Genomic DNA, 26,424 nt, shown 5'->3' with positions numbered 1-26,424 from the left:
TTAGCATGAATAGGTCCGCACGGCCGAGGGGTCGAGTCTCGGGGGCGCCGGGGGAGGAGCTTGAGCGGATGTGGCGCAGCAGGACAGAGAGGACAGAGCATGCAGTTAGTGAGTCAGGGACAAGCAGAATAGACAGAATAGTCAGCAGCACACAGATAAACAACACGCAGAGAGAGAAAAATACAAACTCTAATGAGGAAGAAGGAGAAGAGTTTGGGCGAGAAGTGAAACTCACCTTCGGGCTGCAGCTGTTTCTTGGGCCCCAGATTCACCGAGGGCGGCATGGACATGGAGGGCATCCGGAAGCCGGCGGGAAGCGTTTCCATGGAGCCCGCCATCATCCCCAGCCCGGCTCCTCCCTCGCGGGCTCGAAACCTCTTGCGCCACGATGGAGAGCGTCGAAAAGACTTGTCATCCCCACTCTGCGGGGACAGAGGGAGGCAGAGAAGAGAGAGGTCACACAATTGGAGCGTTTTCAACAAACACTGTGTTTGATCAAAGCAGCAGCAGCAGAAGCAGCAGTGCCAGAGAGCGAGAGCAAGAGCGAGAGGTCACCTCCTCTAGTCGACGGTCGGTGCCCAAGGCTAAAATGTTGTTGAACTCCCTCTCCAGAACCTGCCGTGCCTGAAAAACAAGACACAACACAGTGACGCTGCTGTGAGTTAAACCAACCAGGGTCGAAAATAAAACAGGAGCTGAGGGCGAAAAATGTTGACGAAAGGTCTTGAAACACCAGCGAAATTAGAAAAAGTTCCTCTGTTAAAGAGATAGTTCACCCAAAATTGAAATTTCACTCATTATCTACTCACCCTCATGTCAACTAATAGTCCAGGCAAAATAGCGTTTTACGACAGACTAATTGTCACAGAAGGTTTTTCACCATACATCATTTCTGTGAGGTGTCTAGAACAACATACTAAAAGTCCTAAGAAATCCTAGTTGGGGAAATATGTTTAATTCGCATCATTATTTACTCTATAAAGTCTATGGTGCCGACAACAATACACCCCAATGGGGCTATTTTTTCCCTTTACTCCTATCACAATGAAACTTTACATGATGAAAGTATCCATGAAATGTAACATTTTTTGTATTACAAGTTTCTTTGAAAATGAATTTGAATATGCAAATGAGCCTCACACTAATCAAATATGCCCAAAATACACCCGAATAGGCTTCTTTTTTTCCTTTACTCCTACCACAATGAAACTTTACACAATGAAAATAGACATTAGAAGTAACATTTTTTGTATTACAAGTTTCTTGGAAAATGAATTTGAATATGCAAATGAGCAATACACTAATGGAATATGCCCAAAATACACCCGAATAGGCTCATTTTCTTCCTTTACTCCTACCACAATCACACTTCACACAATAAAAGTATACATGAAAAGTAACATTTCTGTATTTCAAGTTTCTTGGAAAATTAATTTTAAATATGTAAATGAGCTCAACAATAATTGACTTATGGTCAAGAAGCCATAAAGCCACAAGCAGCAACAGGGGCCAAATAACTAACACATTCATGTCCATTCAATAAGTTAACCTATGCACTGAGTGCTGTCACTTGCCACACTTGACTTATGCACACACACATGTCACTTGCCACACTTAAAAGACCTACTGTATATTGACCTTAAGAATTAATTGCACAGTCTTGTCTCCAGTTGCTTTCTAAATTCTTTTTTTTAATTAGCGAACAAGCCTTACCTAACGACTTTCCTCCCAGTTTGCAGAGAACATCAGAAGAAAGTCAGAATTCATCAAAGTCGTTTCAACGACTGTGTGTGATGTTATATTAAATATGCTGTTATGTTCAACAACATATGAGCGGGACTAAGAACTAAGTTATTTGGCCCCTGTTTTTGCTGCTTGCGGCTTTATGGCTTCTTGACCTTAAGTCAATTAGTGTTGAGCTCATTTACATATTTAAAAACTTTTTTTTTTCCAAGAAACTTGAAATACAGAAATGTTACTTTTCATGTATACTTTTATTGTGTGAGTAAGTTTTATAAGTGTGATTGTGGTAGGAGTAAAGGAAGAAAATGAGCCTATTCGGGTGTATTTGGGGCATATTCCATTAGTGCATTGCTCATTTGCATATTCAAATTCATTTTCAAAGAAACTTGTAATACAAAAAATGTTACTTTTAATGTCTACTTTCATTGTGTAAAGTTTCATTGTGGTAGGAGTAAAGGAAAAAAAGAAGCCTATTTGGGTGTATTTTGGGCATATTTGATTAGTGTAAGGCTCATTTGCATATTCAAATTCATTTTCAAAGAAACTTGTAATACAAAAAATGTAACATTTCATGGATACTTTCATCATGTAAAGTTTCATTGTGATAGGAGTAAAGGAAAAAATAGCCTCATTGGGGTGTATTGTTGTCGGCACCATAGACTTTATACAGTAAATAATGATGCAAATTAAACATATTTCCCCAACTAGGATTTCTTAGGACTTTTAGTATGTTGTTCTGGACACCTCATAGAAATTATGTATGGTGAAAAACCTTCTGTGACAATTAGTTCTATTTTGGGGTCCAAAATGAGCTAAATTACCTGGACTATAAGGGCTGGGAGAAGTTTCAGAGTCCTCCGTGGCTTCTCTGAGTTACAGGGGGTCTCGGCGTAGCAGTGCATGTCCATGTAACGGTTGCAAATGGATACCAACTGTCTTTGTAACAAAAAGACACACCAAAAAACAACCAAATACCTCCATGCTGCTCGTATGTACAGTAATGTCCGTCTTGTATTGAAGCCCCGAAATGCGAAATTGTCCAGAAAAATATTAAATAAGTATATTTTTCAAGCTTGTTTGTAGCGGAAACTCCTCTTCCCGGTTCGTCCAAATTTGACGAACTGGGGACAATTTCGCATTTCGGGGCTTCAATACAAGATGGACATTACATACGAGCAGCATGGAGGTATTTGGTTGTTTTTTGGTGTGTCTTTTTGTTACGAAGACAGTTGGTATCCATTTGCAACCGTTATATGGACATGTACTGCTATATCTAGACCCACTGTAACTCAGAGAAGCCACGGAGGACTCTGAAACTTCTCCCAGCCCTTAGTCGACACGAGGGTGAGTAGATAATGAGTGAAATTTCAATTTTGGGTGAACTATCCCTTTAATGAGAAATAACCCCCTTTACACAAGTTGAACTGCCAAAAACAATCACTTAAAAATATGAAACTGGGCAAGTAAGTAATCTGTTCCAGGGAAGTGTTTTAAGTCTATGAATGAACTGAGCATTTTTCATCTGAGAACAGCTGAGACAGAATCGGAAGCCGTTTTAAAAGTTGGCAGCGTTTTTTGAGGAACAGAGGGAAATGCTGAATGAACACAAACCACTGTGACGACAGAAAGTAAATCAACTGATCTCATAAAAACCTCAACAAAAAGGCCCGGTGCCGGGGAAAGAAGGTCTGTGTGTGATGATATCGTGATTTTATAAATGAAACAAATCTTATGCAACAGATTTCTTTTCATAATTCATTAAGACGGAACAACAACTGCCCATGTGATATCTTTGTCCCACTCAAATCTGTTCAATTAATGCACATAAGGGAGTGTTTTTTCTGCCGTCGCCACCTGTGTGTTCTGCATGGGGATCTGCAGGATGAGAGCGAGGCTGCTGTAGTCGAACGTCTCGTCCAGAGAGACGAGCGACCCGTGGACGCCGCTCTCCAACAGGTTTCCGCTGTACTCCCTCAGACCGATGGACTGGACCCAGTGGATCACCTGCTCGTTGGTCCACACCAACACGTCTGAGGTGAAAGAGAGAGGGAAGGAGAGAGGGAAGGAGGGAAAGAGAGAGAGAAGGAGGGGAAGAGAGAGGGAGATTTATTTTGACTGAAGAGAATTAGAAAGAAGACGGGAGATAAAGAGAAAATGTGCGTGTCCACGTAGTGTCAACTCACTGGCACACTCCCTTTGTTCATTTAAAGCACAGCTGTCAGCCAGCTTTCCAACTTGGAACAGGCGGCCTCTGTGTGTGTGTGTGTGTGTGTGTGTGTGTGTGTGTGTGTGTGTGTGTGTGTGTGTGTGTGTGTGTGTGTGTATAAACAGGGCAGGATTCTGATTTGACATGACAGCTGAGTCAAGTTCATGTGCAGAACTCAAGGTCAAAAGGGCGAGAGGACTGGCTCGCTCTAACTCTGTGTGTGTGTGTGTGTGTGTGTGTGTGTGTGTGTGTGTGTGTGTGTGTGTGTGTGTGTGTGTGTGTGTGTGGACTCCTCTTGCTATGTGGAGCTAAGACTGTAGGCCTGGCTGCTTCAGTTGGCTTTTTGACAGTCTAAAAGCTGCAGCTGTTTCAATGCACGGGCCAAATGAACAATATCAGGCTGCACCACTAGGTGGTACTCTGACCTGAGGGGACTTTGTTCAGTTGTGTGTGAACTGGTGCTTCTTCTTTTCTTTTTTTTTCTTTTTCATTTGTTCTTTTGTTTGGAAAAGGCAATTTCCAAACAGAATCAACAGCCCAAAAATACAAAATTGGTATTTTCCATAGTCCTTTTCCTGTTTATGCAACCATTTCTGCATTCAGGTGAGCAACAAGAGTCAACGAAGGACACAGTTTGTGTGGTACAGTAAAGGACAGTCCTCCTGGTCCTCCATGAGCATCCATTGTCCTTGTATATTCCACTAAATATGAAAGGTTTAGCACATTTACACACATTAAACTCTCTCTTCAACCCACATGCTTACAACCTGCATAGTTGCAGTTTCTGCATCAGCATACTAACAATCTTAAAAAGACAACTATATACATTAAAGTGCATTACAACGCATTAAACACACATTGAAGTACATTAAAACGCTATGAGATAATAACAGAACGTTGCCCCTGACCGGAACGTGCATCAGCGGTTTTGCATGAATTTACCTCTAAAACAACTCTGTCTCGTAATGTTCTGTTATTATCGCATAGCGTGGTGAATGTGCAGGTCACAACTTGTCCACCAGAGCGTTTTGGAGTTGTTGGATTGTGTATTTGATGAGTTTGATGAGGGAAACCAAGAAATCCCATGAGCCTCCGTAGCGTAGCTCTGAGCAGCTCACGGCTCTGCTCCGCTGTTCTAAAAATAGCCTTGCACCGACAAATAAAGGTAACGAACCTACTGCTATGACTATAGGGATTATGGGCCAATTTGCCAAAAATGTTGAGCTATCCCTTTAACACATGAGCCACTAGGAGTGACATGTATATGCTAATTAACTTATTACATATTCATGATGACTATTTATTGCTATATTGCTCAGGCGGCTGCTTGTCTGTCTCATTGACATGACATTAAAGTGAGGGCACTTGCTTATTGTTATTTCCACCAGGGATAGGAAGGTGTGAACTAGTGTTTGAATGTGTTGAAAAATCTGCGTGCTTGCTATTTTATTTATTTATTTATTTATTTATTTATTTATTTATTTATTTATTTATCTATTTATCTATTTATTTTCACTGTGTGTGTAACTGTGAGTGTGTGTGTGTGTGTGTGTGTACCTTTCATGTCGTGTTGACTGTCCTCTCTCCGGCGCTCCAGGTCTTTCCTGTCATAATTGAGTCTCTTCAAGCACATAATCCCATACTGCAGACTAGCCCTGATACAACACACACACACACACACACACACGGATACAGATGCATGCACACACAAACATATAAACACACAAACAGGAAAGGATAAGCACATATACATCATTAGTCGACTCATCTCCAATGCTAATGTATCCAGTCCAGCAGATGAAAGCTGGGCTCTGATCAAACAAACGGCGGCCGAGCTAATCGCCGTGCGCGGCCACAGACCTGTGGAAGCTGTCCACCATCTTGAGGTGGCTCCTCAGGTCCTTCTTGGTCAGGTGGTCGAGCATGCGAGCGTCCACCAGACACTCCATGAAGTACGAGCGGTACTGAGGCAGGCCGAGGCTCGGCAGCCACTCGTTACCGATCCACTCGTGATTCATGTCTCCGTACGCCAGAGTCTATTCACACACACACATACACACATACACAGAGGAGTGCATTAGATCCCTTATTAAAGAAGAGTGTGCATGGATTGTGTGTAAAACTGCATGAATAAAATAAAAATCCCCCAATTTCCTGTGCAAACACTGAGTGGTGCAGGTGTTTGGATCACAGCACAACAGGCTTTTTCACAGCAGACAGCACGACATGTCACATCAGCGAAAAGCAAAGGTGTTACTAATAACATTAAAATTATCCATGCCAGCTCACTGTCATTACGCGCTGGGACACTCAAATGGAACTGAGCCATCGTTAATGTCATTAGTTACACCTGTGACTTCGCTGCTACAACAAGTCCAAATGTCTTACTGTAAAAAAAATAATAAAAAAAAACACTTTGTACACTGCTGCTGAATATGAAAAGCTTAAACATGTACAGGGAAGTAAAATGTGAGCACCTGCACCGCCCCAGAGTTACTCTGTGGGATTAAAACTCCACTCAGGTTTGAAGCTGAGTGGAGTTTTGAAGGGAAATAATAGGTCAGTAAACACAACGTCCCAACAGGCCACAACTCGAAGCACACAAGTGTAAATAAAAGGAATGATGCGTGAATTCAATTTAGCTGCTTCAGTTTTAGAAATGTAAAATATGATATATATTTCCTTAAAGGGAAAGTTCAACATTTTGGCAAACTGGCCCATTGCCACAATCCCTATAGTCTTAGGAGTAGGGTTGTTACCTTTAATTGCCGGTGCAAGCTATTTTTAGAACGGCGGAACAGAGCCGCAAGTTGCTCAGAGCTACGCTACGGAGGCTCATGGGATTTCTTGTTTTCCCTCATCAAACTCATCAATTACACAATCCAACAACTCCACAACGCTCTGGTGGACAAGTTGTGACCTGCACATTCAGACAGAGACACAGAACGTTACGAGACAGAGTTGTTGGATTGTGTATTTGATGAGTTTGATGAGTTAAACCAAGAAATCCCATTAGCCTCCGTAGCGTAGCTCTGAGTAGCTCACGGCTCTACTCCGCCGTTCTAAAAACAGCTTGCACCGACAAATAAAGGTAACGAACCTACTGCTATGACTATAGGGATTATGGCAATGGGCCAATTTCTCCAAAATTTTGAACTATCCCTTTAAGTCCGGAATAATTTATGTTACCTATCATGGGATATATTATTATTACATCTATATAAAGATATCGAATTATGACACATATAAAAAACCCATTGTCATATATTTAAAATATATACATGATGAATTTTTATATGTATAGTGACATGTTGTGACTGCATACATTAATTATATGTATTTAACAGACCCTATATAATATATAATATCAACATATAGTGACAGATATGGATGGATAATTACATGTTGCACATACTACAGTACATGACTACAATATAAACATACATACAGTATGTCCTATTATTTTATATCTACATGTCATATATGGAAATTCCATACATGCACATACTGTATATTACTTTTGCTTATGGGATGGGAGACCTGAATATAACAACACATTTATTAACATTATTAATAACACCTGTGCTTTATAGGGGTCTAATCAGGTGAAGCAAGTGAAAACACCTGTGGAGGTGGAAACGGCTTCCTGAGGCACTGAACGTGTTCAAACTGTAAATACACTGGTCATTATAAAGACCATCATCATTTATTTTGAGGTCGTTTCACTTAAATTACAAAGACATATTTTTCCACTCAGCTCGCCATACAGATCATTTTTGTTTTAATGTGTCAAGGTTATGAGACACATTCAGTTTTCAGTTATTATCTATTAAAAAAGGATTTAAATGTTGGTGCTAAACTTTTCAAAGACGCCTTAAAACGTATTTTACCCCCAAAAAAGTGTCACAGCTGCTCCGTGTCCTGCAGGAAGCTCTTTGTTAGTGTTAAATCTTCTGTCATGTTTCATCTACAGTACAGATTATACCTCTGAAGGTGATTAAGACGCCCTTCAAATACTGTACATGTGTGTGCGTGTTAGTGCGTGTGTGTGTTAGTGAAGTGATGTTAGCGAGCGCAGTTTCAGTGTGTGTGCAGATGTTGACAGATGTTAGCGAATCAGCAGCCTCACCTGTGCCCAGCTGCCCTCCTCATTGTCCTTAGTGGCAGCAAGGTAGAGACAATACACAAGGTTAGAGAGACACACACACACACACACACACACACACACACACACACACACACACACACACACACACACACACACACAGATATACATACACAAACACACACGCCTTGCCTCTCACTTTGAATCCAGGGTTCCTACACATTTGAAATTTCCAAATTCCATACTTTTCCAGACCCTAATTTCCAGACTTCTTGGTAAAAAAAAATTCAAATAATTTGTGATATTTAAGTAAATAGAAGTGCATAAGCATAATATAAAAAAAAAACATAGAATTTATCATTTGTTTTGATTATCCTGAATGGGTATGCCATTATGCAACCGAATAATTTCCAGGAGATTGTATAGGTACAATAGTGTATACAAAATAATTAACCCAAATAACTTCAGATAAGACCAAACCCAGATAAGTATTAAAGCAGAAGTAAGCGATCCGGTCGTTTTGGCTAATGCTGCGTTCCAGGTAGGCTTTTGAAACCGTAAATTACAGCTTCAAGTCACAACTTACGACTTTGTAGCGTTCCAGGCAACCCACTCGTGTTTTTCCGACCTGTTTTACCTGTGAAAGTCACTATAACGGCCACTTGTAACTTCTGACCCGTGAACTCGTACCAGATCGAACTGGTACGACTTCACAGGTCGGAAAAACACGAGTACGAGTTGCCTTAAACGCACCATAACGTCCTCGTCCCTACGTCACCACATTCACGCGCATCCCTTGGCTGCACACACAGCCCTGCATGCCGTTCTCTCTCCTCATTGGATAAAAACTGTAGGATACGAGAAAAGTTTTCTCCTCGGCTCAGAGCAGAGCAGAGTGACCGACAGACCCGTGTTTTGGTCCAAACACTCTATGTAAGTGATTGCTGTCGGAAGATATAACTATTTAAGACTTATATTAACACAAAATATCGCTTACTTCCGCTTTAAGATAAATATATTTCCATACAATAGTTTCCATTTTCCAAACTTTTCCAGACCTGGAAATGTATAAAATCAATTTCCATACTTTCCATACTTGCGTATAGGAACCCTATGAATCATATCAGTTAATTGCAATTACACATCAACACATTGACGTCTCCATGGCCACATAGATCACATGACCGCCGGTTACATCACTTTAGTACATATACATCCGACACCCACGTACAAAAGAACGCAGCACGAGCACAAAATGCGTTAGCGTGTGTGATGTATTTAAAAAGGGGGGAGGAGGAGGGGGGGCTTTTCCGGGACGGGACATATGTGTGTCTCGGTGGGGACGGTGTGAGTGTGAGAGAGTGTTTAGTGCAGGGATAAAGGTGGGGGGAGCACCCAGATGGTACTGACCGCTTTGGTGGAGGAAGCCAGGTTCTCCATCTCTTCATGAGTCACCCACACATTTCCGGAGGACTGCTCAGAGGACAAAAACACACACCCGGACACCAACACACACACACACACACACACACATGAAAACACACCCAAGAATGTATTCATGTGTGTATTTTCACACATACCCACCCACCCCAACAACCACACACGCACAAACACACCCAGACAAACATAGTGTTGAGTGATGATGCCAAGGGAGGGAGTGTATTTCAGGCAGGTAGCTCGTAGCTATATCTGGCACGAGCTGTGTGTGTGTGTGTGTGTGTGTGCCATTTTCCCACAAGAACCCCCCCGTGCAATCTACGGCAACAGAAAAAGGACACGTCAACCCGGTCAAAGGCAGAAACCGGAGTCTCAAAGGAGAGTGGTGGGTCACCTCAGGATGCAGTGAAGGTTAAAAGGGATAGTTTAACATTTTGGCAAATTGGCCCATTGCCATAATCCCTATAGTCATAGCAGTAGGTTCGTTACCTTTATTTGACGGTGCAAACTATTTTTAGAACGGCGGAGCAGAGCCGCAAGCTGCTCAGAGCTACGCTACGGAGGCTCATGGGATTTCTTGGTTTCCCTCGTCAAACTCATCAAATACACAATCCAACAACTCCAAAACACTCTGGTGGACAAGTTGTGACCCGCACATTCACCACGCTATGAGATAATAACAGAACGTTACGAGACAGAGTTGTTTTAGAGGTAAATTCAGAGGCTGTTTGCTGAAAAACTGCCCCTGAAGGCAACGCGCATCAGCGGTTTTGCATGAATTTCCCTCAAAAACAACTCTGTCTGGTAACGTTCTGTTATTATCTCATAGTGTGGTGAATGTGCAGGTCACAACTTGTCCACCAGAGCATTTTGGAGTTGTTGGATTGTGTATTTGATGAGTTTGATGAGGGAAACCAAGAAATCCCATGAGCCTCCGTAGCGTAGCTCTGAGCAGCTTGCGGCTCTGCTCTGCCGTTCTAAAAATAGCTTGCACCGACAATTAAAGGTAACAAACCTACTCCTAAAACTATAGGGATTATGGCAATGGGCCAGTTTGCCAAAATGAAAAAAAAACTATCCCTTTAACCAAATAGTGGAAGAGGATTCAAGTGTAGTTACGTTGTGTGTAGTGTAGGATACAATTATTTAATTTGTGTACATTTACATGCAAGAATAAAACAAAAGCAGCATGTATGTGTGTGTGTGTGTGTGTTCCCCGTTTACCGTTCTGGAGGTGAGCGGGGCGGAGGGGCTGGTGAGGGAGACCATCTCCTGGATAGCCAGGCGCAGCTTGAGCCGGTGCAGGGGGTTGCTGATGCCGATCTCCCTCTGGATCTCCGTGTCCGACAGAGCCGACATGATGGCTCCGCTCTTCACGTTGGCGCGACAGGCTGCCACATACCAGGCGGGCATACCCACCCACAGCTGGTGAGAGGCATCAAGACATTCAACATCACCACCACTGTCGCCATAAAAGGCCAGATACAAAGGAGAAGCCAGTGCAGAGCAGTGTTTGGTATCGCTGCTGCTGCTGCCTTCTCTCTCTCTCTCTCTCTTTTTTTTGCATTAGATAATAAAAACTGAAGAAAAAGATCTCCGCACACTTGGATCTATGCAATTTCACTTTATTTCTTTATTTTTTTAGACAAATGGGGCTCTGAAGGGGCTCAGGTGTTAACCGTCATAAACAGAGATACCCAGATATAAGAAAAAAAAGGAAGAAAGAAAACCAGTACATTAATAGAGTGAAGAGCTATGAATAGGTATCAGGCTAAAAGCCATCATAAACCATAGTCTCTACATTCTAGAAAAATGTCTTAACATAACATAACATGCATATCGAAATCTTCGTTCAGGCCCATAGGTTGAAGTGTGTCTAGAGTATCTATCCAGAATAACTCCCGTTGGCATAACCTTCTGTCCACATCTCCTCCTCTTGGTGAAATTGCATAGATCCAAGTGTGCGGAGATCTTTTTCTTCAGTTTGGACACTTTTGATACCTCCAGCACCTTAGCAGAGAACCAGCCGGGTGAAGTGGCAGCCCCCTTTTTGCATTAGATATAATAGAAACCTGACACAGAGACAGGACGTTTATGGTTGGTGCTGGCTATAAAAGCAGATTAGTAGAATACCTCCAGCCAAGAGACGACGGTGGGGCCGTCCCACTGGGCAAATGGCAGGCCTCGTTTCCTGGCATCTTCTAGAAGCTCGTGTCTGAAGAGGAAAATGCAAACAAAGGCAAAAAGGAAAAGGGAAATGGCAAAAAAGAGGAGGAGGAGGAGGAGGAGGAGGAGGAGGAGGAGTAGGGGGAAGAAGAAGAAGAAGAAGGCTTGGTAAATGACAAAAGAAAATATAAAAGATAAAAAGACACACACACACAAAGTCAGAGAGAGAAAAGGACGCTTATACTTTTTCTTCATCCTGCGGTCCCTCTCAGCCTGAGTGCCCAGTTTTCCCAGAGTCATTGTGTCACCGATGCTCATCTCAAAATCTGAAATTCAGCAAAAACAGTGTGAATTTATATCCTTGTCAATCTCACACAGTGTGCACTACTAGTGTACAGTACAACAAAGTATTGAATGTACCCGTTAAGGCCGGTAGGGGCTGTCCATCTCTGCCCAAGGTCTGGTCCATCCGACCTTTCTCCTTCTTTCCAAACAATCGGCCGATAGACGACTTGATGCCTTTCTTCTGTTTCCTGCAACCAAATACAGGTTAGCTGTAACACAAGGCTTGAAATGTACAGTCTACTACAGTATATATACAGTACACTATTAACTGCATATATAATTTACTGGCACCTAGACCAAGAACAAACTTTTTAAAACATACTGTAATATACAGAGCCATTATAGGATGGAACACATTAATAACATCAAAAATATTAAAGCAGAAGTAAGCGATATTTTTGTGTTAATATAAGTCTTAAATAGTTGTATCTTCCGACAGCAATCACTTATATAGAGTGTTTGGACCAAAACACGGGTCTTTCAGTCACTCTGCTCTGCTGTAAGCCGAGGAGAAAACATTTCTTGTATCCTACAAGTTTTATCCAATGAGGAGAGAGAACGGCATGAAGGGCTGTGTGTGCAGCCAAGGGACGCCGTGAATGTGGTGACGTAGGGACAAGACGTTATGGTGCGTTCAAGGCAACCCGTAACTCGTGTTTTTCCGACCTGTGAAGTGGTACCAGTTCGATCTGGTACGAGTTCACGGGTCGGAAGTTACGAGTGGCCGTTATAGTGACTTTCACAGGTAAAACAGGTCGGAAAAACACGAGTGGGTTGCCTGGAACGCTACAAAGTCATAAGTCGTGACGTGAAGCTGTAATTTACGATTTCAAAAGCCTGCTTGGAACGCAGCATTAGCCAAAACGACCGGATCGCTTCCTTCTGCTTTAACTCAAAACACATTTTTAAAAAGGTAGTAATAGACTATTTAAATAAATTGTAAATTCAATGAGTAAGAAATTTATAATGCATAATAATTCATTATAGGAATTTATTTGTGGGTTGAACTGTTGTGGTAATGTAATGTGATGTATGATGTATCTTTGTGTCTAATAATGTTTGGGTATATGAAATTGCTTTGGGGACCCCAGGAAGAATAGCCAATGTCATGACATCAGCTAATGGGGATCCTAGAAATAAACAAATAAACTGCAAAAACTAGCAGTAGCTGTAACACATGGCTTGAAATATACAGTCACATACACTATACAGTATATACACTATGAACTGCAAAAACTAGCAGAAAAGGACTCATCACATCTGGATTTGTGCCATCTACAGTATTTATTTATGGCAGACACTTGGTATTTTAAGGATGTTTTACGTTCATAGCACACAATAATAACTCAGAAGCAGACTGAGCTTTGTCCCTGTCAGTATCCATGGTGACAGCTGTTTCCTGTCTAAGGTCCCAGACATACCTGTGTTTACCTGTAGAGTTATTGAGCCTGTGTCTGAGTGAGTGAGTGAGTGAGTGAGTCAGTGTGTGTCTTTACCCTCGGCCGTCCTCCAGGCTGCCTGTGAACTGGGCGAAATTGGTTTCCAGCCGTAAACTGCGCGGGGAGGAGGGAGGCGACGTCTCGCACTTGATGGTGGCTTTGTCCACCTCCACTGGAGACTGTGAGAGTCACACGACAAGCAACTCAGTTCACAAACGCCACAATCAAACAAACAAATGGAAAAAAAGCAGAGCAATTATAACTTAGAAGTCTTACCGCTACTTTCCTGCGGTGTTTCCTCAAGTCGCTCGGCTGTGAAAGGAAACAACATGAGTCGGGTTAAAAAAAAAGAAGAAAAAAGGCCACACAAGACGATCAACTTGTGTGTTTGTGTGTTTGCTCTCTGACCAGGGTCATGATGCCGAGGTGGTGGCTGGCGTTGCGGTGTTTGGGTGTGGAGTGGCCGCTGGTGGGCGGGGAGGAGGAGGACGCCAGCGACTGGGCGGTGGCGGAGGTGGGGAGGGCCCGGGGCCGCAGCGTCACGTTGAGTCCGTCCATGCTGCCGCTGTTCACACGCGACTCGATCTCGTCGGAGCGCAGGTCTGCCGACTCCCGCTCCACCTGGATCATCCTGCACACACACAAATACTTAGTCAAAATATTAATGTGATTTGAATTATTTATTGTGACAGGCTTCTGTGGTAAGGACCAACACCACTTTAAAGGGATAGTTCAACATTTTGGCAAATTGGCCCATTGCCGTAATCCCTATAGTTTTAGCAGTAGGTTCATTACCTGTATTTGTCGGTGCAAGCTATTTTTAGAACGGCGGAGCAGAGCCGCGAGCTGCTCAGAGCTATGCTACGGAGGCTAATGGGATTTCTTGGTTTCCCTCATCAAACTCATCAAATACACAATCCAACAACTCCAAAATGCTGTCGTGGACAAGTTGTGACCTGCACATTCGAGACAGAGTTGTTTTTGAGGTAAATGCAGAGACTGCTTGCCGGAAAACTGCCCCGACAGAAAACTGCATGAATTTACCTCTAAAACAACTGTCTTGTAACGTTCTGTTATTATCTCATAGCGTGGTGAATGTGCAGGTCACAACTTGTCCATGAGAGCGTTTTGGAGTTGTTGGATTGCGTATTTGATGAGTTTGATGAGGGAAACCAAGAAATCTCATTATAGCGTAGCTCTGAGCAGCTCGCGGCTCTGCTCCGCCATTCTAAAAATAGCTTGCACCGACAATTAAAGGTAACGAACCTACTGCTATGACTATAGGGATTATGGCAATGGGCCAATTTGCCAAAATGTTGAGCTATCCCTTTAACACATGAGCCACAAGGAGTGACATGTATATGCTAATTAACTTATTACGTATTCATGATGACTATTACTATATTGCTCAGGCGGCTGCTTGTCTGTCTCATTGACGTGATTTTATTTATATTATTTGTTTATTTATATTGTCGAGATCATTTGAACACCATGTCTATGTATTTATATTTTCTTTTATCTCTCTTTTTTACGACCACTTATTTAGAAAACTAACATTTTTCACATGCAATAATCCTTTGAAATATTGTATAATAAAATATGTACAACCAGGATTTTATTACTTTGAGGTTGGCTGGTTCCTCTGCAGCATAATCAGCAGCTATTTAGCATTTTGCTGTCTAGAAGCGTATTGTATTCTCAGGTGCCACATGAGGACCTTGTTTGCTGCAAATTGCAATAAACGCTGTTTTCTTCCAGCAAGAAACAGAACTGAAAAGCGAAGAGCTTTTATCTGCATGTTATCAACCCCGTATTGATTTGCTGCTATCAGTTGTGGAGCGTGCTGTCAGGCCACAGGCCGTCATGAGCTGCTTCGACACACGCCGGCACCTTTATTTTCTGCAGTAATCTTCAAAATGTTCCCGTTCTTGTAATTATTTATTGTATTATCTTTAATACTTTGTCCCCCCCCCCTTCTTATCTGTATCCTGTTTCTTTGCTGCAGCACTGACCCAATTTCCCCATGGGGATCATGAATCTGTCATGTGCTGTAATCTAATATGCCTGCTATTTGTCACCTTATCTCCTCATTGATAGCGTCAAGCTGCTCCTGCAGCATGAGAGCGAGAGTCTGCGCGTCTGATTGGCCGCTGGGGGAAAGCAGGGCAGAGCTAACGTCGTCATCCAGGTCTGACTCTGCCTCGATGTCGCTGCCGAGGAGGTGGCTGACGCTGCCACGCAGGGACGGGTAGTCCTGCTCGAACACCGCACACACCTGAACGCAGCAAACACACACACGAGCTTTAACACACATAAATGCACATACTATATACAGGAAACTTTATGAACAGATCCACATTAAATGCACACATTAAAAAAATATATATACAATATGACACTTGTGGAAGAATGTGGCCAGAATGGATGAACAGGAAACTTACATCAGACAGCATGTCCAGAGCAGCAGGTGAGAGAGAGACAGAAAGACAGAGAGGTTAGTAAAGAATGGTGAGTTAGGAATGACGATCATCATAGACGAGCCAAGCGCTGACGCTTATTAGCAAAGCAGACATGAACTTGAACGCAGCACCGGTAAAAGAGCTGCACGTGGTTAGAGGAATAGCTGACACATGACTTTGTGTTTAGTGTCTGAAGAAACTGTGGCGTGTGTCGTCGTTGCTCTGATAAAGACGCTGTTAGCACCTTGTTCGGGTCGTCCCGCAGCGCCGACAGTCGGCCCTTCTGCGCCCGCCGGATCACCGTTGTGCTGTAGTGTCCGTCCTGGCCTTCCACCACGGAGAAGCGCAGGTCGCTGGAGCTTCCCAGGTGAGATCTGGAACAAATTCCCACAGATTATCCATGGAGCAGTTTGTTAGAGGGGGAGTGTGACAGAGAAGGTGTGGAGGACGTGTGTGTGTGTGTGTGTGTGTGTCTCTGTACCGAGGGTGAGTTCCATCTCCAAACACGCCGCTGCGCCGTTTCAAATGGTCGATCTCATTTCTCAGCTTCTCGATCTCCCCAATCAGACGTTCCTGTGGAAGACAGGAGCATTATGGTATGGGTAGTGTATGCATGACTGATTACTGGAATTCAGAAATACTGGAAACAGCACAACTGGCTGTCTAAAGGCAGAAATTTACATGCACATACACATAACCTCCATAAAGTCAGCTGCACCTTACACACTTACACAGATTAACAAATCAGATATAGACACACTGCCTGTCCAAAAAAAAAAGTCACCACTTGGATTCAACTAAGCTAATACTGTAGGTACGAGCCTCCCATTGGATAATTACTGCATGGATGATTATGTTTCAGCTGGCAAAAAGTTATCTAACCCTAACTGATGTAGTCTCATTTCTTAAACAACCAAATGACTGTATTTTATATTACTTGTTTGGTTGTTTGTCTACTTGGTTGGAGAAGACACATCCTGTGGTCGTAGAGAAGATGTTAATCTGTTTCAGAAGAGTCCAATTATTGGCATCAAGCAAATAAAACATCTGAGGAGATAACTCAGACTACTAAAATTGGGTTCACACATTATTACTGGAAGGACAGTGGGGAACCATCATCTTCAAGGAAGAAATGTGGTCCAATGTGACCACAGAGTCCAGACCTTAACCCCACTGACAATCTTTGAAAAATGAATGCAACTCTGGACAGAAATAAATGTTGTGACACTGCAGAAGCTTATTGACACGATGCCACAGCGAATGCATGCTGTAATCAAAGATAAAGGCGGTCCAACAAAATATTAGAGTATGACTGTGACTTTTTTTTTGGACGGGCAGTGTATTTTGTTTGGTGGTGATGTTTGTACTGCTTCCAGTTCCACTACCACCAATTATTGAAGTTATTGAAGTATTGAGTGATGAAAACATAAGAGAAATCACAAATACAGTGGTTATAGACTAACAAGGCACAATTAAAGATAATAAATATGTTTAGATAGGTAAGATAGCTAAGTCTTGCTGAGAGTGCAAATAAGCTATTGGTCAAATCGCTCCTTGAAGTTGTGAGCATTATTTTAGCTTTAAAAAAATATATATTATTACTATATTTTTGGGCACTATTGGAAAGGACAGTTGAGATATGACAGGAAATGGGGACAGAGACGGGCCAGAGTCCATATGGGACGTGCTCTCCAAGCACTCACCCACCAGCGTTATTATAACATCTGATATGCAGCAGATTTCAACTCCTGTTTTAGTGTAGTTGTATTCTGCTGCAGATTATGGGGCATTTGCGTTAATTAGCTCTTATGTACTGACCCGCGTGTGGTGAAACTCCTCCAGCTGTTTCTGGCAGTTCTCGAGATCCTGTATGAGGGAGTTCTGGACAAAAACAAGCCACAAAACCACATCAAAACCAATCTGTGGTGTTATACGCTAAATATTTGTCTGTTTTGTGAGGCTATAACGACAGCAATATGAGCAATCTATATGCTCGTGTGTGTTTATGTGTGTGCAGGCCTTGCCTTGTCCTCCAGGGCGGCCATGCGTTCCTTCAGATGGAGCTGCAGCCGTTCGTTGGACTCGGTGAGCAGACGATCCACGGTGTCAGATAAGCGCTTGTTGTGCTCCTCATTCATTTTCTCCCTCTGACGAGCCTGACGAGCACAGAGAGAGACGGAGACACAATCAAGACGCGCGTCGTGAATTCTTCTCTTTGACACAGACTCCATTTGATCGTGTTTGTGCAGTTAATCAAACGTCTCTGAATGGATTAAAGGATGAAGTGTGTATTTATCCCAAGATCACCAGCTGCCAAATATAGGTCTTCTTGGCCACAGTGATTTAATTACAGTCATTTATGTGGTGATGAAAAAGGGGTTAAACGCCTCCTATTAAATGTGAAACGCTGCGCTTAATAGGTATTCTACTGTAATGTCATTAAAGTAAATTAACAGACACACACACACACACACACAAACACGCATCAGCATCCTCAGGAAGCTCCTTCAACTAAATATAGTCATGAGATCGCACAGAGAGAAAGAGAAATTAGCCTTGCGTGAATTATTCAGAGTCTAAAGATAGCAGCCAATCAGTCTTTTGGGAGGGAGGAGGAATGTGTTGCAGCAAGATACGTGGATTTGGTTCAAATTCACGCAACAATGCACCAGGAAAATAGAGAGCTGTTCATATGTGTGTCTGTCCTGTGTGCTTGTGTGTGTGTGTGTGTGTGTGTGCGAGGTGTATGCATGAGGGGGCACAGAGCCAAGAGCCAAGGCGTCCGACTAATGTGGAGCATCAGCCCACACATACACACACACGCACGCACACTGCACACACACACGGACATACATCATAGTGAGAGGTCAGAGAGCCCCTGCAGGGCTGCTGCGCACAAACACACACATGCACTCACACACATGCATGCACACACACACACACACACACACCCTTCCTAGCTCTTGATTCTTCTCCTCCAGTTGTGACTCCAACTGTCTGAGCCGCTCCTCCACGTTGCCATGACGCTCTTCGGCCTGCAGGGGGAGACACTTACATATGAGTACAACTGCATCTGTGAACTATGAAATTACATATATATTGTATATATACATTAGGTTAGATGTACTTTATTCATCCCACAACGGGGAAATTTAGTTGTTACATCAGCCAAGTTAAGAAAGAAAGTAGAGAGGGCTAAAAAAAACAAAAACACAAACACAACACAACTCAACAGACAGAAAATATAGACCCTAATAAACAATAAAACAAATCAACCTTCAACCAGGCAATGTGCAAAACAAGTACTGAGGATATAAGGATATACTATAAGGTGGCCTGATATAAAAGTATTGATAGGTGAAGTGACTATGGTGCAAAAATATTGCAGCGTAAGTGACAATGATATAAATATAAGTATAAATAATATAAATACTACTACTGGAGGTGTGCATGAAATAAGAATATTGTGATGTAAAGTGACCATTGATATAAAAATATTGCAAAGTAAGTGACAATGATATAAATATAGATATGAATATAAATATACTAATACAGCAGGTAGCCTATGCATGAAATAAAAAAAATATCATAATGTAAGGTGACCATGATATACAAATATTGCAAAGTAAGTGACAGTGATATAACCAGTACTGCAGGTATAAAATATATATATTTCAATGTAAGGGACTATAATATAGAAATAAATAATATTGCTGTCTGGCTTATTCTATATATATTCTATATATTGTGTGATTATAAATAAAAGACGCCTTTTAATTGATCTGCATCATTTGCTGCAGTCATAACAGGTGTGTATGTACAGGTGTGTGTGTGTTACCTTGGAGAGTGCTGCCACTCTCTGTGCCAGCTCTGCCTCCACCTCTGGCAGAGTCTCGGCCTTCCTCATGGTCTGAGCCAGTCTCTGCTCGGCCATCTCCAGCATCTCCTGCAGCTGGCGCACCTTCTCTTCACTCTGAGACACACATACACACACAAAAATACACAGACACACACACACAAATAAAGTGGAGGAACATTAGAGCAATCACAAGAGAGGTGGAACCAGTATAGTGCAGCCAGTGAGTAGCAAGGACACGACACACGTTGCCCGAGCAGAGGATGCTGCTGGTATTTCCCATGTGGCTCTGAACTCGGATTCACCCTGAACTACACATGAACCTCTGAGTGGGATGTTTTTATTGCTCGCTCACCTAAGTGACCGAAATATTCTTTAAATTCCTGAACGTAAAAGCATTCTCGCACTTTCACTTTCTTGTCTTATTATTGTTTTTTATTGGCGATGACATGGATGATACACACAGAGGGATACAGAGAAGCGTATTAGCCTGAATCCATAACTCATGTCATCTTGCATTAAGATGGATGGGCCATTTTTAGTGCCACTTAACCACATGTTAGTATTATGACACATTCAAGAACCTGCACACAGCAGAGGAATAACAACATAACGCATTCAGAAATATTGATTCAAGCTAATGTCACGGTTCGTTAACTGAGAAATTGTCACTTGTGTTTTTGCAGAAGATGTGTTCAACTTTTTCAACAATCTCTGAATGGCAGTTTTATTTTTATTTTTTGATTAATAATTACACACTTAACCAGGATATGGTCTATTATTATCTTTGTGTGTGGATGCTACTGTACCTGTCGGTGCAGGGAGTCCTTGGTGGCGAGTTCGTTCTCCAGCTTGTCGTTGAGGTCGTGGATGTGTGTGGTCTCACGCTGGGCGGCCAGGTAGCGCTTCTCTAATGTTGTTATTCTCTCCTCCATATCCTCTCTCTGCATGTGCACACACAGACACACAACAACAGGAAACAAAGACATGAGAGAAAAAGCCAAACACATTCTACAGGTTGAAGACAAAAGCTATAATCGGTTTACTTTATATCCACATATATGTCCACAGTTATGATTTATCTGTAATATCTGCCATGTATTTATGTAGTTAGAATACAAGAGATGTATGTACTTTACCATTTTATAATGACACAAATGTCAGAAGCTTTAAGTTGTATCTCAATTTCTATTTCTGTATATTGTGACAAAAGTGTTGCATGCACACAACTATAGTTATTTTATTAAATACTCAGTTCAAGAGCTGTGTTTTCTGCTTATACATCTGTACTATCTGATGATATTAGTAAGTGGTTAAACAGTCGTGGTTTCGCTTCATCGTCAAGAAATAAACTCCAGTTCAAATAAAGATCAGAAGTCGACTGGCTGCAGCTTTAGAGAAACTCCTCTTCAAATAAACAAACACGTCTCTATTGACAAGTCTCTGTAGCTGCTATTGACAGACGGTACAACACTGTGCATGTGTCAGCCTTCTACTACGATGATGCACAGTTTGAAATTAATGGTAATATATTAATATAGACCCATGTTCTTCTTTCCCCACAAACCAGCAGACTGTTAAATTTCATTAGTTTCTGACTTGAAAAGCTCCTCGCCACCGCCTCCTATTCCCCACCGTGGTCTCTGGGCTTTTTCCCAGAACAAAGACACCTGTCCTCCTTCCTTTTACTCTCACCTCTCTCTGTTCTCTCTGTTGTTTGATTGACAGCTCCTCGCTGCGGCTCAGTTCTCGCCGTGCGTTCGCGAGCTCCGCCTCGAGATCGGCCATCCGGGCGTTGAGACCGGCCGAGTGCTCGCGGCTCTGGGCCAGATCCTTATTGGTCCGATCCAGCAGCTCCTGGAGCTCAGACACCCGGCCGCCATCGTCGTGAGCGTCTATGGAGCCGTTGGGAAGTCTCTGTGAGGCAGACACACGCAAATTAAATATATTTATACAGCATTTATGTTTATATATATATATATCTAACATTTACAGTGTCACATAAAAAGATACTTATAAGACTGGATAAGACAGAGAGCACGTTGAGAGTTTCTGGATAGCCGATAATAAATTTGAATGACCTAGATAAAAGAGTGTTGTTTTTTTTTTATGCATGCAAGGACGGGTTGTGTGAGGTGAGGCTGCCATGTTGTTGTTTTGATGCTGTTTCTCTTCCCTTCACAGCTCAAAGTGCAGTTAATTCCAGGGCCTTAATTAAAGAAACCTTTGGGGACACATATTCAGACAGGCGGCGCAGTGGGCAGCCGAAGTTTAGCGGGACCCCCCTCCTCTGCCTCATGTTCTCGTTTTGCCTCCTTATGAATACCTTACAGACATACACACAGACAGAAAAAAAAAAAAAAAAAAACATGCACACAAACACCAGGGGTAATAGAGCTAAACGCTGTGAAGCTGTGTCATAAAAACTGCACCTGGCGATTTATGCAACTGTGCATAAGTTTAGTCATAAAAAGTAATTCGCTTTACTCCACTGGATACAAAGCCAGTGACAATCTGTACGACATGGACTCTGTCTGTCTGTCTGCCTCGGTCGGCTCTAAAACTACTCTCCTAAAAAATAAATGCATGTGGAAATGATAATTTAATTGTCCTCTGAATGAAAACACACCCCTCAACGATGCAGCAACTGTCACCAGGCTCCTGACAGCTCACACTCGGAGACATCTGAACTCCACTCTTCATGCTCTTAATGCTCGGACTCTGGCCAATCCTCTCATCTTATCTGCCCGTGGCCGTCCTTTGATAGAGTCGTCTCCCTGCTCTCATCCTTTCTTAAGAGTAAGTTATTGATTCATCAAGTTTAATTACTCTTTAAATAAAAAACATATTGACAATTCTTTTTTTGCTTTCTTTCTTTTTTTTTTTTTTGCTTTCTCTATCTCTAAGCCAGAGAAACAGGAGCCAAAGTGAGTGAGTGCATCTCTTTACTGCTCCTCCTCGGCGGCGGGCCCATAAAGAAGAAGAAGGAGAAGAAGGAGAAGTCTGTCCAGACACAAACAGGCTCTGCTGTTTGATCACGAGGAGGGCTGTTACTCCCTGTGGATGGACCCAGACACAGTTACATAATATGTACTTGTTTTTAGGGAGGGCCTCAAACCAGGGCGGACAGGGCTCGAACAGAGACTGATGCTATTTGAATTTTCAGAAAGGCAATCTAGCGTTTTTATCTTGTGTGTGTGTGAGAGTTAGAGTAACTAAGGACCACCAGCAATAGCCATGATGGACAAATACTAGAGACAGACATAATAAAAAATAAAGCACAGAGCAGAAAAACAATCACACAGCCAGGAAGACCTTCCATGTAGGTTTGGATCCATCTGTTCGCTCCAGCGAGTCTCCGTCCTTCCTTTGTCTCACTATGCTCAACTGCAATGTAGATTAAAAAGAACAGAAAAGACAAACAATGAGCTAACTCACACATCTACCACCTTTTTTTTTATTTTTTTTATTCCTCTTCCCTCAGTGAATCAAAGGACAAAACGCAGCCTCCCCAAAGGGAAGCATGGCTCTCTGGCTGCCAGCAGACTTCAGACTAACAGACTACAGGCTCTACCGCATTTTGCATAACTACAAATCTGAATTATACTCAGAGCAGAAGAAAGGAGGGAGGGTTTTAGCTTCAGTGAGGGTCTGCTCCTCTTATAAAACTGTGATCAGTGCAACTTAACAAGCTCTGACTTTAAATCTTATATAACCCACTGGGATTCTGCTTCTTCTGAGGCTGCTGCGAATATTTAGCATAACTTCATCTTTAAAATGATTTCTCTAACGACATTCTTAAACAGAGGAGGGCTAGTGTGTGTGTGTGTGTGTGTGTGTGTGTGTGTGTGTGTGTGTGTGTGTGATCACAGGGCTTGAGACGACAGAGCCTCTCACCCAGCGTGACACTTGGAGTGTATATTAGATCAGACAGGAGGCTTCAACAGATGTCTGCTAGGAATTGAACAGATGTTTCACTTATAACCACACATTAGAGCACACATATGCAAAATACACACTCTCTCTCTCGAACACTCACACATACACACACATGCATACATGCGCACACACCTCTTGTGTGGTAGTTGATAGCTGTCCCTCCAGGGTGGCCACTCTCTCCAGAGCCACCCGAAGCCTCTCCCGCACCTGACAGAGACACGGAGGACACACGAGGACACGGTTATACAGTAGAAGACTTTTAATACTGTTGGATAAATGAAATTAAGGATCATTGGGAGCTCTAATTTGGAAACAGAGAACTTTATTTGATGTAATTACTGGTAAAACATTTAATATTTTGCATTATAATGTCTCCGATAGTGTCCGTGGTCTTTAATTTAAGTAATTTTTTTAAATCTTTTTTTTTTTTTAATTTTCCTGTTATATAAGTAAATTATCATATTTCATTTGCAATTCCTCTCTTTTTCATCTTCCATTTGCTGTTTTACTGTAATTAGCAGTTTGCTGTTAATTAAAACTCATGACTTTCTCCATCTGTTTCATATTAAAAGCCTTTCAGCGATAAGCTCTTCGCTTTCCGCGGAGGACTTTTACTCTGAAATTGAGGAAGTGTTGAAGCTCATTCACAACTAAACAATGACGAAGCAAAACGGAGTTCATCAGAATTAACCCTTAAGAGAATTAACCCTTAACCCTGGACCATTATTGGAGGGCATTAGAATATTTTTTAAATCATAAATCAAAATCAAATATCGCCCCTTCAAAGGTAATAGTTTTTCCAAAATGTGTGCATACACGGTTTCCCATAAAGTTTGGATAAATATTTTCTTATCCAACTCGTGAAATGTTTTTGACAGTGTGATTTATTTTTGATAGATAAAGTGTAAATCTCAAAACTATATATATGTATCAATCTCTTCCAAGCTAAGGGAATAATTTCCCAGTATGGCCACATCGGCACATCCTGTCCTCTGAGTTCACGACGATGCCAAATAGGTACGCAAAATCTTTTATCCCATCTGCAATTAAGCTCTTGAACATGGACAGCCACTCTTTGTAATATTGCGACTTGTGTCTTCATTTAATGTGCCACTTATTTATATATTACTATTTATTCTTATTCTTGGTCTCTGTTATCAAATTGTGCCACTCCACACAATTATAAGACAGTGGCTTAAGTGCCTTAGCCCCCTGGGGATGTGTACTGATTTTGCATATTGTACTCCTGTTGTTGTCTGCTGCTTGTTGTTATGTCATGGTTGTTGTTTGTGTGTTTTTCTCTACGCCAGAACTGCTTAAACTGAATTGCCCCCCGGGGACTAATAAAGTTGTCTGAACTGAACTGAACTGAAACATACAGTATCCCCGTGAAAATTAAACTACAATTAACCTTTATAGTGGGAATAAAAAGAGGAATGTGTCTGAAAACAAAATTATTCCAACTTTATGGGCTTTATGTATATAAAAAATATTACACACGATATACACAACGACAAAGTTAAAAGAATATTTAATGCGTATAAAAACAAAAATACTTTTAAACTTAAGTAACTTATGTTATTTGTCAAAGATAAGGTATTGAATGTAGTTATCTGCCCAATAAAGGGTTAAACACTGAAACTTGTTGCACAAAAATCGTGTGAAAATGGGAAAGCTGCGACCTGAATTCACCAAGAGACGACTGTAATCAGCCTGCAACATGTGTGTGTGTGTACAGTATGTGTGTGTTTGTGTGTGTGCTTGTGTGCGTGTGTGTGTGTGTGTCCACCTTCTCATCCAGAGCCTTGTGGTGTTCAAACAGCGACTTGAGGGCTTTGAGGACCTCCACCTCGCTGGAGACTCCAGATGGCGGGGGTGCCTGTCTTTTCACCACTGTCATCCTCAGACTGCGTTCGTGACGAGACACCAGACACTCCAGGTGCTCCAACAGCAGCTACAGCGCACGCACACACACACACACACACACACACACACACACACACGACCAAAGAGAATACTAATTTCAAGCTCAGAAACCTTATTTGTTTTCATCAGCATCACCACCACCACACACATGCACAAACACACACGTGCACACGCATACACACACATACCCTGGTGTTGTTCCTTTCAGCTTTCAGCTCAGATATTTCCTCCTCTTTCTCCAGCAGCTGCTCCCGGCATATGTTCAGCTCCTTCGTCAGGGTGGCAAACTCCTACACAACACACAAATACACACACACACACAGGTTAATACAGTATCACTGATCGACACAGTGGCCTCTACTTTCTGTAAAAAAAAAAAAAAACTGAGCAGCTTTAATCAAACACATCATGGGTGGGCGTGACCGATCAGTTTTAGGCGCCCATCCCTCTGACCACAGGGCAACACAGGAGTTTTTCTGCACACAGAGGAGGCTGAGGAGAAGACGCTGTGCACCTGAGATAAGAGGTGAATCTGTGCAGGTGGAAACCCCACAACAAACCAGGCACCAAAGTGACACTGTGTTATCTGATCTGCGTATAAACACAACCCTGGCTGAGCCACTCTGCCCACCCCAGAGCATTAATACTGCTTTGCTTTAGCAGCAAATATAAAACACACATAGATGGACACGTGCCTGGTGACATAAAAATGTAGGTTTTCCATTAAAGGTACAGTACATTGTGTAGGAATTACTCCCATCTAGCGTTGCGGTTGTATATCGCAAGCAACTCAATCGTATTTT

At 42.2% G+C, this 26,424-nt stretch overlaps 1 protein-coding gene across 1 annotated transcript; it reads right to left on the bottom strand.

Annotated features, from left to right (window-relative positions):
* ppfia4 (PTPRF interacting protein alpha 4) lies at positions 1 to 25,649 on the bottom strand (the record flags this gene model as incomplete). The annotated part of the gene is made up of 27 exons (XM_083972735.1): positions 25,485 to 25,649; positions 23,828 to 23,902; positions 23,072 to 23,143; positions 21,452 to 21,673; positions 20,566 to 20,700; positions 19,739 to 19,873; positions 18,852 to 18,935; positions 17,925 to 18,056; positions 17,719 to 17,781; positions 16,382 to 16,473; positions 16,145 to 16,274; positions 15,520 to 15,716; positions 13,850 to 14,072; positions 13,718 to 13,753; positions 13,499 to 13,620; positions 12,078 to 12,190; positions 11,902 to 11,983; positions 11,625 to 11,706; positions 10,716 to 10,916; positions 9,465 to 9,527; positions 8,079 to 8,105; positions 5,810 to 5,985; positions 5,507 to 5,604; positions 3,598 to 3,773; positions 556 to 624; positions 236 to 422; positions 1 to 59 (listed from the first exon to the last, which is right to left on the bottom strand). The coding sequence occupies exons 1-27, from the start codon at positions 25,593 to 25,595 to the stop codon at positions 1 to 3; spliced, it is 3,162 nt and encodes a 1,053-aa protein (XP_083828861.1). The 5' UTR covers positions 25,596 to 25,649.
* Between the last annotated feature and the right edge of the window lie 775 nt (positions 25,650 to 26,424).

This window comes from Trachurus trachurus, assembly GCF_905171665.1.
Source record: "Trachurus trachurus genome assembly, chromosome: 5".
Taxonomy (NCBI): Eukaryota; Metazoa; Chordata; class Actinopteri; order Carangiformes; family Carangidae; genus Trachurus; species Trachurus trachurus.
The sequence above is the reverse complement of the archived record's forward strand: the minus strand, read 5'-3'. Positions and strand labels throughout refer to the sequence as shown.